Here is a 14,345-nt window from a genome sequence, read left to right as displayed (position 1 = left end):
TTCACACTGGGGGGGGAAATATATGAAACAAGGGGTTTGTGTGTTCTCCATAAGTAAATTTTGAGCATCAAACACTTAATTTCCTGCATTATGGTGGATTTTATGCACCAAGTTGTGCATTTTCTGCATCAATTTATGGTGTAGATGTTTTTAGTTTTGTTAATACATCCTTATATTTGTATGACATATTGGCAAAATATTTTTCAGTCACTATCAGACGTCTTGGGTAGACCTGTGGATCCTGATGCACTGTCCGCACTCTTTGGTATTAAAGGTTCTGATTTTGTGTTAACCAGCTCCCAACATAATATGATGTTATCTGTAACCCTACTAGCATGCAGATTGAGTTTGAAGGGTTCTGCACCACCTGCATTTGGAAAATATTAATTTTCCTTAAGAGGATGTGAAAACAAATTCTATCAGATCTGGCAACCCTTTATAGACCACTTTAAGAATAATCTTTCCCCTAACTAGCCCAGTTTAAATGACACAAAACATGGTCAATCTGACATCCTTCGTCCCGGTATCCTTTTTTTTAAATAACTATTTATCTGTTTATTTTCTTTTTTATTGTTTTAAACTGAACGATAATAAATAAATAGAACGATACGCTTTACTTGTACACATTATATTTTCCAAACTTGTGTCTTTTTCTATACGTGTATGACAAACCACTTCTAAGGGTATTTTTGATTTTTGACTTGCTGAATATTTTCTATATTTTGTACAAGAAATTCTGTTTCTACTTTTATACTACTGTTATAAACTCATTGTTTAACTTTGAAAACCCCAATAAAAAGAAAAAATCCTATTTGTTCTGAATAGTAAGGGGGACTCGTCCCCTTGCGTCACCCCACCACCTATGTCACAAAATAAACTACCCTAAAATCTATTTTCAAATCAGTTTTAGGTAATTTGATGAATTGATCATTCGTTGGGCTCTAACAAACACTTATTTTCAAATTATTGATTAATCGGTTGACAAATCAGTTGAAAGATATTCAATGTGAAATGAAGTAAAACACAATAAAGTGACATATTATTGCATTTTAAGATGCTGGAACCAGTTATGACAGCTCTAATAATAACAAAATTGTCACTGATAATAAGAAATTTATCTCAGTGGTTTTGGAGAAGCTATGATACACCTGTAGGGAGCTTGTTTGATATCAGTTTGCCATTGTCTGTGCTGCTACAAATGGTAACAGTGGGATGGATACAGAGAGTCAAGTACAATCAAATCAGATGAGAAATGTTTCAATTTCACTGTCACAGTGAATCTGACGGTGAAAACACTCATAACATAAGTCAGTTATGTACAGGCATCGGGTGCAACCTGCTGAAGATTTGTGGTTTGTGGAATTCTAGAGCATTTCTCAGAAAACACAAATAAAAACTACAACCAAATACTTCTCAGAAAACACAAATAAAAACTACAACCAAATACAATATCACTTGACCTCATAATTTAACAAAAAGGCCTATAAACCCTGTATATTTTTTAAAAAAAAACACCATGTGTCTTTCTCCTGTAAGGATGGGGGTCCAGAATCCAACCACCAGCCCTACCTTTTTTCAAACCATATGTAAAAAAAAATAAGTTATAAGCGAATACTACAATGAAAAAAAAGCAAAGACACCCGAGTAAAGACAAAATTACACAAACTGTCCCTCAACAAGAGACCTTTCCTCTGTAGCTGGTGTGAAGTGAAAGAGCCACAAGCTATCTTAGTGCAATGTCCAAGTAATTTTTCTTTAATAGGAAAATTGTTACTTATTGATCTGCACTTTGTAACGCCTTCCAGCAATGCTCCAATCACCACAGCTGTCAAAAGCGTGGAAATACACCCTGTTCCTTTGCGATTTGATGGCACACTGATTCTCATTACTGGCACATTTCCAATGTTAATTACCTTCAACATAACATCATCTCCCTCAAAAGAGTCTCGCACGGGCCACTCGTGTCCCACCAGAGGACAGCGGGGTGTAAGAGTGATAGGGCGAGTGCGGAGATACCGTGCTTTGCCTGTCTAGAGCTTGTGTTGAATCTGCGCACCACTGAGTCTGGCCATTAGGCTGCATGATGGGCTTTTCTTTTCCAGACCATTTCCCATGGTCAAAATAGCATAAAAACCCCATTTTGGTTCAATAGCAAAGACTTCAACTGAATAATCACAAGGGTGAAACTGTAACTATTACAGAGGCACCTCTGGGATAACCATACATAACAGGGGTGTCAAAAACACTGTAGGTTTTCTGGAGGGCAAAGTGTTTAAAGTGTATGCTGTTGGCTCTTGCTCCAACATCTGCTTTTAATTACTCAATTAGCGCAATCATTTAGTCTCCTTGACATTCATCCAAATGGCAAATCATAGCCGGAAGTTGTTCTGTTTAAACAGAGCGTTAAGAAGAGTCATGAAAAATGCATACACGATAATGTATATGGATACTTAACTAATTGAACCAATTAAAGGGAGGGAACTGGTTTGAGTGGGAACAGCGCCGGCATCGCCCTCGGGGAAGAAGCTTTGACACCTCTGATCTACAGCCTCCCCTCTCTCTATTCACAGACGTGGGCCTGAGGTCATATTTCAGCAGACAAAAGGTTTTTGACTTCAGTCACACGGCAACAATGAACCAAAAATTTAAAAGCCATGCAGATTGAAAGCTGCATACAGAGTCAGCCGAGCCATTATTCCACAAAGTAACAGCACTACCAGACTCTTAAAAACATGGTGGGTAGAATATTGGATGGGTTCTCAGAAACTGGAGAAAAATGTGCAGGAGTCGTTAACACATACATAAGTCAAATTTCTGTCTTTATGGAGTCCAAAGCCATTGTTAGCACTATGTACTGTGACATGCACATTAAAGTATGATCAGGACTTTTGTTTTGTTTTGCATTAAGTATCATACGTTGGGTTTCCATCCAAATATAACACAAATTTTATCACAATTTTCAGAAGATCAGCAAAAGAAAAGGCAAATTTATGCACTTTTCAATCCAGTCCTGTAACGCAAATATTGGGAGTGGCGCTAATTCTCCAGTTTGGTGCTGCAAGAAGAAGGTGCAACAAGATGAAAAATTATTAAAAGAGCGCCAGTTAAGGCTCAAACAAAGAAAAACAGTGGATCATAATAACAGAGAGCACACTGCAGCTATGTGCTCTTGGAAGAGCTCTGGTAACAGCTCTGTGTGCATGTTGAAAGCCATCCAGAGACAACATAGAGAGCTTGCAGCAGCGTACGAAGTGACGGTACGTCATGATTGTACATCATTATTTGTTCGCTGAATTTGTTTCCATTGCACTTAGTCGCATTTACCTTTTATCAATACACCAACTTTTCCACGTCCATCAAGCATATAGCCAATTCCGATACCCAAAGACCCATATTGGCCGATACCAAGTACCAATCTGGTAACTTTAAAAAAAAATGTAGCAGGTTTAACCCTGTATGGATGTGAAAAGATTGCTACCATTGTTGTATGGCATGGATTTAAACTCTTTGTAAAACATGAAGAAATGCATACAGAGCAAGAGAGATTATCTCCCAAGGGAAACAATAAAGGCTAATCTTATCTTAATCTTACTTTAATTCCATAGATATTGCCAAATTGCTAACGTTACACTATTTACCAGAAATCAATTCTTCTTTACAGCTTTAAAACAGTAGTTGCCAGTGGTTGCACATTGCAAACTGTTGTGTAGGCTGCTGCTTTAGAGCAGAGAAGAAGAAATGATTTCTGGGAAAACCTGATGTTTTATCGGGATGTGAAACTTCTTTAAAGTTTTTAATAAATAACATGGTATCTGATCGGTGCACAGACGCAATACCCCATTCAGCATTTTAGGCAGTACTGGAGGCATTTCCAGTACTGGTATTGGTATCGGAACAACTCTAGTTACCACTCAGGTTTCTTCATGCACAAATTGCAAATGCGCATACAAAGAGGTTGATGGAAACGCAGCTATGGTGAGACTCCTCTCTCAGATGTGAATATGTGTATATTTCAGACATACCAACAGATCAACCTGAGGGTTAAATGAATAAATGCTGGATGTATGATGAGCTAGCTTACCCCTCCCAAAGTTAGACCAACAATCCCCCCACCACAAAAAAAAAAGAAAAAAAAAGAATGATTGTACCCCTGCGGTGGTGATTTCCTGCATGCTATGGATGCATAAATAAACATAGGCATAAATACACAGAGGACACTGACTGGGACTTGCTGGCCAAGTGGGGCAGCTGTTATTAAAAGGGCTATTTATCACTGTCACCCCTCTCAGGTTCCATCCCTCTCTGCCCTCCAGCGATGTCACTAGGCCGCACAGGAACAATGTGGCTCATCCAACCAAACCTACCCCCTCTATCATACATACACAAACACACACACACACACACACACACACAGACACGTGCTTGTGGTCACAGCAACACAAAGTAAACATGTATAGCTTAGCCTGCTTGCATATGTATATTGTGTGCATAAACTGGAATCGACTTCCCGTTTGATGACTTGGCTGAAACAAACACAAAAACAAGAACCTCGCTCCTTTCGATTTCCGTCAAATATCTACAACACAGCTACACTGCACACACCGTTCATTTTCCGCTCTGTTACTTTATTGATCGCGGCCACAATTATCCACTTTTCTGAAGCACTGCATTAAGTGAATTCCCCCTTTGTTGGACAATAAGTACAGAAGGTTGGCTAAGTCATGCTATTCCTCAGCCTAAGGGGACAGTCTACTTCTCCAGCACCCTCATCATCATTAGCAAGCCCAGATAAAAACACACCTCAATTAGTCCACCTCTGCTGGGGGAGCCACATCAAGTAAGGCAGACGCTTCCACCTGACCCGTGCCATAACTTCACTTACAGGCAGCTCTAGCCGTGACCAGACTGAGGCCAAAAGATTACATTACTGAACAATCACGTATTGCTTAAAGGTTTCAGCATTCAAAGGGAGGCTTTAATCAAATTAAATCCCTAAATTTCCAGTCAGTGCTTTGCAGTAAAAGTTGGAAAATAGTATATGTATACAAAAGACCCTCAGGTACATAACTGTAGCCTTGGACGGTACGTACAATGCACCATCAGCATGTTTACTGTGGATATGCAGTCAGTGAGGCTCTGAAGGACTTTGAAAGAACCTCTTGCCACTGGTGCTTTACCTTCACATTGGTTTAAATACATAATATGCTCATGAAAGATATGTGAGAAAACAGACAGACACAGACGAACAAACATTGGCAGTAACCTGTATATTAGGGCTGCAATAAACTGCAACTAAGATATAATTTTGTCATTTGGATTACCATAAATTTATTATGTTGATCTGTTCTGTACACACAAAATCCATTGCATGTATGTCCGTCCTGGAAGAGGGATCCCTCCTCAGTTGCTCTCCCTGAGGTTTCGACCATTTTTTCCCTGTTAAAGGTTTTTTTGGGGGGGTTTCTCCTTATCCGCTGTGAGGGTCCAAGGACAGAGGGATGTCGTATGCTGTAAAGCCCTCTGAGGCAAATTGTGATTTGTGATATCGGGCTTTATAAATAAAATTGAATTGAATTGAACGTTAACTTAAGTTATTTTCATTATCAATCATTCTGACAATTATATTTTTGAATAATAAAATGTTTTATGCCGAAAAAGGCTGAAAATACTCCAATCACAAACTCCAAAAGCCCGAGGATACATCTTCACATCTTGTTTTGTCCGACGAAAAGTCCAAAACACAAAAGTATCTAATATACTGTGGTATATGACAAAGAGAAGCAAGGATGGATTACTGAACAGACCTACCAGGCACAGGCTCAGGGGTCCAAAGCATCAGACCCCCTCACACCTTGTCTTCACTTGCAAAATGTCCCTCAAATTAACATGTACCAACCAGGAAGACTCAAGACACAAAATAACTATAAAAGGGGCCAAAACTATCAAAATAAGACACAAAATTACCTCAAAAAGACACAAAACCATTAAAAAAATTGCAAAACAACAACAAAAAAGACACAAAGTCCATGTGTCCTGCTCTTATGTAGGAGAGGTGGGGGGGGACCTTTGCACATCTGTGCCCAGGGGCCCATTGTCTCATAATCCACCCATGAAGAAAAGCAGTGAATGCTACTCTTTGAGAAGCTGGAACCCCAAAAATTGTAGCATTCTCTCATTATATTTGCTTGGTAAGTGACTGAAATTATTAATCACTTATCAAAAACATAGTTACAAATTATTTTTCTGTCAATTGACCAATCGACTAATCGTTTCTCTGCATTGTGTCGTTTATTTCCTGTCTACATCGACTCAATACCAGCAGCATTTTAATTCAGAACTGCCCTCTTTTCTTTCATCCCTGCACTAGTGGTCTGCACCCCCCTATAAACCTCTCACACGCAGCAATCCACTCACGATTAATGAAGTGCTTACTTAACCAATTTAAACCCTTAATTCCTATTAATTCAACATAATAGCCACCCTCTCTGCCCGAATTAACAACACTCTAGTAGAAACTTACAAATCTCCGCAGGCCAGAAAGAGTCAACCCAGCAAATTCCATATTCTTTGATAAATATGTAACAGTATGTATATCACTGTTAAAATGCATAACCCTCGTGTAAGACCCCTATCAAGTCTGCTTTACACCTGTATTACATTTCTCCCTCAATCAGCAGCTTTTCTGAGACACCGGCCTCCCACGAGGAGCAGAAACCATTACAAGGGACTGCAGCTCATTTGCAGAAAGATTGGAGATCACGCTGCATCAAAAAGTATGTGAAGCATTTCTGAGAACAAAATTGATTTATTCCATTTCTATGTTTGTATGCAGCATCAGTATCAGTGTATTTAATGTAAATCCCCAGTCTGGCATCGAGTTGCTGTGTAGGTTGCTGCTTATTGTGCAAGTAAGAAGCAGGGCAATCAAATAACACAAGGGGCCTGCTCTGGCGCAAAATTAAGGTACACACAGTATTTATATATAAATATAAGATATTTCATCTTGGACTGATAAAACATATATGCAATGTGACAAATTATATCAATCAAACAAAACCATGCATCGTGCCCTTTTTCTGATCCACTGGCGCCGCTTGTTTAAGCTACAAAGACATTAGGCTGTTCTTCGGTGAAATAAAAGGCAAAAGCAAATAAATAAATATTTCTGAATATTTCAATTTTGACTTAGGAAAAACAGATCAAGCAGAGCCCGTGGCTAGAGGAGCCTGACTGCATGCTGGTGGGGGGTAAAAGACAGCCTGGGGGGTGTGGAGGGCGTCTGTTTTTTAATGAGCTGAAACTTTAAATACTGCATAATATATAATAAAAATGGATAGTTCATTTAACTCTCCGGATAAGTCGTGGAAAAACTATTAAAATCCATTACTCTCTTAATGTCAACAGAGTAAGCATTGAGTATGAATGGAGGGAACATGATGCCGCATCATCAACAAGAAAGAAAAACAAAACAATAATCAACTTGAACTGGGAGAAAAAACGGATTTGGGCATAAAGTTAAAGTGCAGAAGCTAAAGGGCATCAGAAAAAAACAATGACAATGATGTATCTAACAATATAAATTTGGATTCTCCCCAAGAACAGTAAATTAGCATGTTTAAATGAGAAGTCGAATATGAGGAAGCTTGTCCAGAATTTTTATTTACTGCAGCTTAGTCCTAATGTCAGCTGGGAGTGGTCCTGAACCAGAAAAGCCAGAATAAATGACTGACAGACATTTCAGCCACCCACTGACAGTAGCTTTGGCAACGCTGATTGGCACAGCAGGCATAGTGTTTCAATACTTCCCCTTCCCCCAGCACACACATATACAACATGTCATAAAGATAGAGAAGAGAGGGGGGTGTAAAGAAAAGAATTATGGTGCCCCTTTGTCATCCCTTGGGTGAAGAATACACCATAATAGATTTTTAACAGCTTCAGTGTGCTATCACCCCTCCAAAAGAAAAATAGTGATTCAAGTGTCAATGACAAGAGGTCAGCCATTATTACATGCTGAAAAAAAATCTTTTTACAATAACAAAACCACATTTTTGACATGTCTCACTCTTAAGGGGATACTTTGCCGACTTTCAACCAGCTTTGTATCATGATAATGTGGGTAGTATGTGTGAATGAACTGTGGGAAACTTCCCTCCATCTTACCAGTGCCCAGATCTCCCTGCTCGTCTCTCAGCTCAGATCTGCTGGATGATGCATTTTCGCTGGCTTCAAGGCTACTGCTTTAGATGTGTAATAATGGCTGTTGCTCAAACTACGGATTGTGCTTCTGCATTTTTGTCAAGGAAACTATAAAAGAAGGAAAAGACATGACATCAGTGACAGTGTTCGGATTTTGCATTGGAGCCAGAGCTTTTCCTACATAAATATGCACCACAATCTACTCTGATCTACAAAAAGCTGATTAGCTCTCACTCAAAAAAAACATGTGCCGTATGATTCACTTCAAGATGCGACGACACCAGCAATGTACTCCAAGTAGTTTGTCCACTTCACCACATATTTCTCCATCGTGATTTGTTCATATGATACAACTTTTGCCAACTCTGTGAACCATTCCTTATAAGATGGCTCACCTGGTTTCCTCCAGTTTCTCATTATAATTTGCTTTCCCACCATTATACTGGTCTAAATAAAGTCCCTGGCTCCACAGTCAGATGTCATTTGTGGGTCAGTGAGAACATACAGCCTCAGGCAGAACTCAAAGTTAGAACAAGAAGTCAAATGTTATCCAATTGTCCTGAATCATGGGACACTCCCAATACCTAAGACATCTTTAAACTCTTAATGATCTTCTGGAAGGATTTTGCAGTCATAGTTGACAAGACAAATACATGATTGGTTATAGGGGGATTTGCCGTGCCCGTCCCACTGACTTCAATAGAAGTGGCACCAAACTCTGGCTCCAATGCCATATTTGAACGCTGTCACTGACACCATGTGCTTTCCTTCTTTTACAGTTACTTTGATTTTGGTATGCCTGCCACCGCAGACACAAAGAGTATAGAAGCGGATCAAGAGAGAGACCCACCTCTCTCTTTCTCAAACACAGATCAAATGGCAAAACTAGGCAGTGCTGATCAAATATAAACCAAGATTCTGTTACTGTGTTGCGAATTTCTCGCCTCAAATGTCTTCAGACAGATATTTTAGTGCACTGTTTGGCTGTAATACGAGAATTTGTGAATAAGAAGTGGGCGTCATACTGTTTCCTGTACTATAAAAACAGAGGCTGAAAAAACTGAGATCAAACATTAAAACAAAGCAGCACTGATCAAATATGAACCAAGGTTCTTTTACTGTACTGCCTATTTCTTGCCCTAAATGTCTTCAGAAACATATTTTAGTGCACTGTTTGGCTGTAATATGAGAGTTTGTGAACATGATGTGGGTGCCACATTGTTTCCTGTACTGTAAAAACAGAGGCAGAAAAAAACTCTGATCTTAAATTGAAACAAAGCAGCGCTGATTGAATATAAATCAAGATTCTGTCACTGTGTTGCCTATTTCTTGCCTCAGTTGTTTTCAGAAACATATATTTGTTTACTGTTTAACTGTTATTCATGTTCGCTTGTTACCAGCTGGCCACCATATTGTTTCCTGTGGAAAAACAGCCAAACTTGCATTATGTTGGGAGCATTTATTGGTCCGGTGTGGCGCAGTGCATTCTGGTAGTTGCAGGTTTTCTACGTCTTGAGCAAAAGCAAATGCCACAGCCCTTTTTTTCCTGTTTTTTTTTTTTTCTGGTCATATAGCCCCAATATCAAAAGTATTTGCATCCCTCTACTGCAGACTCCCTGGTTTATGAAAAGACCATCTTTCCAGTGGTAAAATACTTCTTTAAGTAAGAATTACCTTTTAAAGCTGATCAAAGTGTACATATGTCTGCACCTGGAGATGCTTCTAGCTGAAAAGTAATGAGCTTCATGTTTCTGTTGTCACATTGTAATTCAAAAAGTGCCATTTCTCAGAGAATATTGTGACAACGTTGGCTGACACCTCTGCATTGAGATGTAATTCCAGTGTGATCCTTAAAGTGATCTGAGTGATGGCTCCGGTACCCCTGCTGCTCGTGGAGCAAGCGCTTCCACGGCGCTGGTGGCCGATCCAGAGGCTTAATAATGATAACCTCGCCAGTATTAGCTGCAGGGGTTGTTCACACAATAATTGTTTCTGCCAAGCTATATATCTATATGACAGAGAAAAAAAACTGCTGTGACTTTCCTGCTAAATAATTGATTTAAGAATCGTCCGCATCAACTATTTCAAGATGAACATGGTTTGTGCTATTTTTTTTTTCTTTTTTTTTGCACTGAAGAAACTGAGAACTTATTAGCTAATTAGAAGATAATTACAAGTCTCTGCAAGTTGATTAGCAATTTCACTGTTGAACATTAACAATTTACAGCAACACTACACTCCATTTCAGCACTTGTTTTGCTTTACTTACCTAAATTCTAAACAGTATAAGTATTTAAAGATTTCACCTTGACAAAACTTATTACCAGCTTCAGCATGCAATTAAACTTGCCAAACAGGCATTAATTCTTTGTTCATTACCACATTAGATGTGTGTTGGGTAATTTAGACACTTCAATACAGGACTAGACTACCACAGCTATTAAAAAGCATCAATCTCGCACCAAATGCTGATATATTTTCTTAATTTACAGCAGCTCATTTGCAGTCCAGATACCCTAAACCTGAACTGGCGGTGACGGAGGTTCGATGTGTAACGCTAAGCCTGCCGGAGCTGAAGGGGTGCCCTCCCCTGCAGTTTAGAGTGACTCAAAGGTGAAGCCCTGAAAACGAATACAATGTACTCACATGCTCCACAGTTTAGATTTCACTGACTCACATCATCCTGTAATAGCCGCACACAAAGCTGCAGTGAGTTGCAACCCCACGCAATTGTGTCTGGCCGTACGGCGGTATCAATGCAGCTCGTGGGTCAAAGGGTCAATGAGTAATTAAGACATGGTTGCCTGAGCATTCCCCATGCACACTTTCAGTCCTGATGAAAGGCTGGAAATGAAAGGAGGGGGATTTAAGTGCAGCCTGATACTATGGATCAGATTTCCATAAGTGTGTCTAAATGTTCCGTGTTCAAGGCAATTAGTGTGATTAAGAGATAGTGTGGTGTCATCACGCTGTTTAAGAGGATTTTGTGTATGAATTCTGCATGAGGTTTGGACATTTTTTTACACAACAAAGGTTACATTGCTTAGAAAAATGCAAATTACTTTACATCCAGGGACTTTAAATATCTGTTTAATTTCTCATCCAGTAATTAGTGTGCTTGCTTCAGCAAAGGAAAGAGTTTTCTTTTTTCTTTCTTGGTGTAAAAGAGGCAATGGTGGTGCTAGTGTAAGTGCTGGTTAGGCCTACAAATGAATGCAGATTCCCATGGGTGTAGGTTTCAATTTAACATTAGGGGGGCGCATATGAATCTGGATGTTTGGGGGCCCTCCGCCAGAGCATCAAACACTGAATATCGTGCATTCTTGTGCATTTTCTGCATCAATTTATGGTGTAAATGTCTTTTAATTTCATCAAAATAAATAGCCTTTGCTACTCAGACAAATGCACATGTTCTAAATATTGGTCTGCCTCCCTCCTAAAACCTACACCTTTGCTGATTCCTTCCTTAAAACCATGAGGAAGGAACAATTATTGATATATATTTATATTAAATTTAATCACCCTGTTAAACGTTCTTGCACAGGATAAGCATATTTACAAAACAGGACACTCAAGAAGAGGTGGTGCATCTTGAACAACATGTAGGCCGATATTGTAGCCTTCAAGTGCAAATAAGGTCAGAAGGTGCATTGATCTACATGTACGACAAGAAATGATTCCTTCGGTTTCATTGTTGCTAAAAATGAAGAGGCCAAGGCCAGAAAATTGAGGTCGCTGATAAATGCTATTAGTAAGAGATGCTGAGGAGTGAGGAAATCAATATGGCAGTTTGTCAACCTGCCTCTCCGAGGGAGCAGGACTCTGCAGCATGGGTAAGTGTGCCCTGTCAGCAAAGCACATTACCAGAAATCAAAGGCCAGCGGAGGCCTGAAGGAAGGGATGTAGCTGTCTCTATACAAAGGCCACACTTTGGTAATTAAAACCTATTTTATCAGACCTGTCTTGTCACTGGTTTTTCTCTAACACTATTGACTATCTGTTGCATGGAGAGTGATCACTAATTTACCTTTAAATAAATGAGCCAGGGTTATTTAAATTCCTGTATTTGTCACACAGAATGAAGTAGAAGACATGGCAGTGTCAAATAAATAATGCCACTTGGTATCACTTATATGAATTATTAATAATTCGTAAGACTTGGGCTTTAAATGAAAAGCTATCTTGTTTGTCATCACTTTTTTTTCCATCTTGAGAAGCTGGCTGACCCTTATGACACACACAGATAGCGTTAAAAACCACTACAGTCAGGGGTATCGGTGGCTTGGTGGTAGAGCAGGCGCCCCATGTACAAGGCTGTTGCCGCAGCGGCCCAGGTTCGAATCCAGCCTGTGGCCCTTTGCTGCATGTCACTCCCTCTCTCTCTCCCCCTTTCACACTTGTCTGTCACTAGGCTTACAAATGCCCAAAAAATATCTTAAAAAAAAACAAAACCCACTACAGTCTAAACATCTGTCATTTCATACACTTTAATATGTGTTGCAAAAATATACTTTTACAGTGTACTGACTCTGAGGACACATGCACTGGAGATGTTCCTCAACATCACCATGAAAACATCCAGGAAAAGACGCCGTGTCAAACAGTCTATTCTTCGAGAAATCCTAAACTTTCCATTAATCTTTAATGGAAAGTTAGCTTTCCGAACAAACCCTGTCAGTATTGTATGTCAGTGTAATAACATGCATAACTGACTCCTGTGCTGCAACTTTTAAACCTTAAATAATTAAACACAAATGAACCTGTGCAGTCAGACAACAGGAGCACCGGTGACACAAGATGACACTTGTGTCAGTAGGTCCACCTGAACATCACTTATAAATACAGCAGCTTGGACGAGAAGAGTCTCTTGAAAACACTCTCAAAATAAAAATAGTGCTTTGTTCACAGTTTAGTGCTGTGCGCCTTCGTCTTCTTTGTAGGCGAAATAGACGTTGACAGGTCCAGCACTTGTCTGCACTGTTTCCTGAGCTCCCACCACCATCCAGCAACCAATGCCGTAGGCCAAACATGGGATGCCTGCAACAAAAGGACACAGTGGTTAAGTAGTATCTGTAGTGTTTCTAAATAAAATATAATCTGTATTTCATAGCAATAAGGTAGAGCATTAAATGTATCTACTGACCCAGATTAAGAGCTTTCAACATGGTGAAAAACTTGTCCTCAAAGTCCAGGTTCTGTGGAGGCGCTTTGGTACAGTGATACTTTATAAAGGGGAAGCAGCCTGTCCTCAGTATCTGATAGTTGGATCCCTGGACACTCCAGTTAAAGTTTGACAGTCCAAACTGGTCATTGTGAACGGAGCTGTAGCGGACACAGTATGAGGTCCACGGTGGGAGTTTCCGCTGCAGCAGGTGGCAGGTCAGCACCTCTGAGGCAGCCGGCCGAGGGCCTGTCCTGCCAAGTGTGCTCGGTAACAGGACGATCTTTAAAAAGATGCTGTGCACCTTCCTTAAAACCTCCTTCATGACTTGTGAGTGATTCACCTGCTGCTATTTGTGTTTTAGCAGCTGGACTGCATGAAAATTACTCACAGACAGAGCTCTGACTGGACATAGATGAAATGTACCGACATTTTTAAACCAGCTGATGCACAAAATCGACACATGCTGTATCTACACGTCCTTCAATGCAGCGCTGCACACAGGACAAGTTACATGAGCAGCTAATGTGAGCCAATGCTAGCAAACAGGACAGTCTCTGTTTGTGTGCTTAACAAAGTGACCTTGCTGAAGATGTTCCGCTACGCAGAGCTACATGTCCGCATACACATGCTGAACACATACACAAAATGTTATCTTCACCAGCTCAGAGACCTGCGTAGAGAGAAGCACTCTATGCGCGTTAGCTTACATGCTACGGTGTTAGCTCTGACCTGGTACTCCTGCTAAAGTCTTCCGGCTGGAAACGCAGCGCTGCACAGTCGTTCCTCCTCAACAGAACCACCGACTACTACTTGCATTTTATTTTTAAGTGCTCACCTGTTCACCGGATGTTACTCATGTGTCCTGTGTGACCATTCAGCTCACACTATTCTCACACCAGGCCAGCCTATGAGGTTAAAATCAGAATCAGCTTCTTTAGTTTATCAATTTAGAAAAACTTCACACCACTTCAACGTGTTTATG

General features: G+C 40.0%; 2 protein-coding genes across 4 annotated transcripts in view; both read right to left on the bottom strand.

Moving 5' to 3' along the window:
* Positions 1-8,290, bottom strand: part of skor1b (SKI family transcriptional corepressor 1b) — a 50,829-nt gene extending 42,539 nt beyond the window's left edge. For all 3 annotated transcript variants that reach the window (XM_050073783.1, XM_050073784.1, XM_050073785.1), the window contains exon 1: positions 8,164-8,290. The gene's annotated coding sequence lies outside the window, so the exon portion shown is untranslated. The remainder of the gene's footprint in view (positions 1-8,163) is intronic.
* Positions 8,291-12,672: 4,382 nt separating this feature from the next.
* c20h15orf61 (chromosome 20 C15orf61 homolog) lies at positions 12,673-14,144 on the bottom strand. Its single transcript, XM_050073786.1, has 2 exons — positions 13,343-14,144; positions 12,673-13,236 (listed from the first exon to the last, which is right to left on the bottom strand). The coding sequence occupies exons 1-2, from the start codon at positions 13,683-13,685 to the stop codon at positions 13,109-13,111; spliced, it is 471 nt and encodes a 156-aa protein (XP_049929743.1). The 5' UTR covers positions 13,686-14,144; the 3' UTR covers positions 12,673-13,108.
* Positions 14,145-14,345: the final 201 nt, after the last annotated feature.

Source organism: Epinephelus moara, chromosome 20 (genome assembly GCF_006386435.1).
Source record: "Epinephelus moara isolate mb chromosome 20, YSFRI_EMoa_1.0, whole genome shotgun sequence".
NCBI classification, from domain to species: Eukaryota; Metazoa; Chordata; class Actinopteri; order Perciformes; family Serranidae; genus Epinephelus; species Epinephelus moara.
The sequence above is the reverse complement of the archived record's forward strand: the minus strand, read 5'-3'. Positions and strand labels throughout refer to the sequence as shown.

Coding starts and splice junctions, on each gene's coding strand:
- c20h15orf61 (XM_050073786.1), bottom strand. CDS start 13,685: ATGAAGGAGGTTTTAAGGAAGGTGCACAGCATCTTTTTAAAGATCGTC. Junction 13,237..13,342: donor GTTGAAAGCTCTTAATCTGG/GTCAGTAGATAC, acceptor CTTTTGTTGCAG/GCATCCCATGTTTGGCCTAC.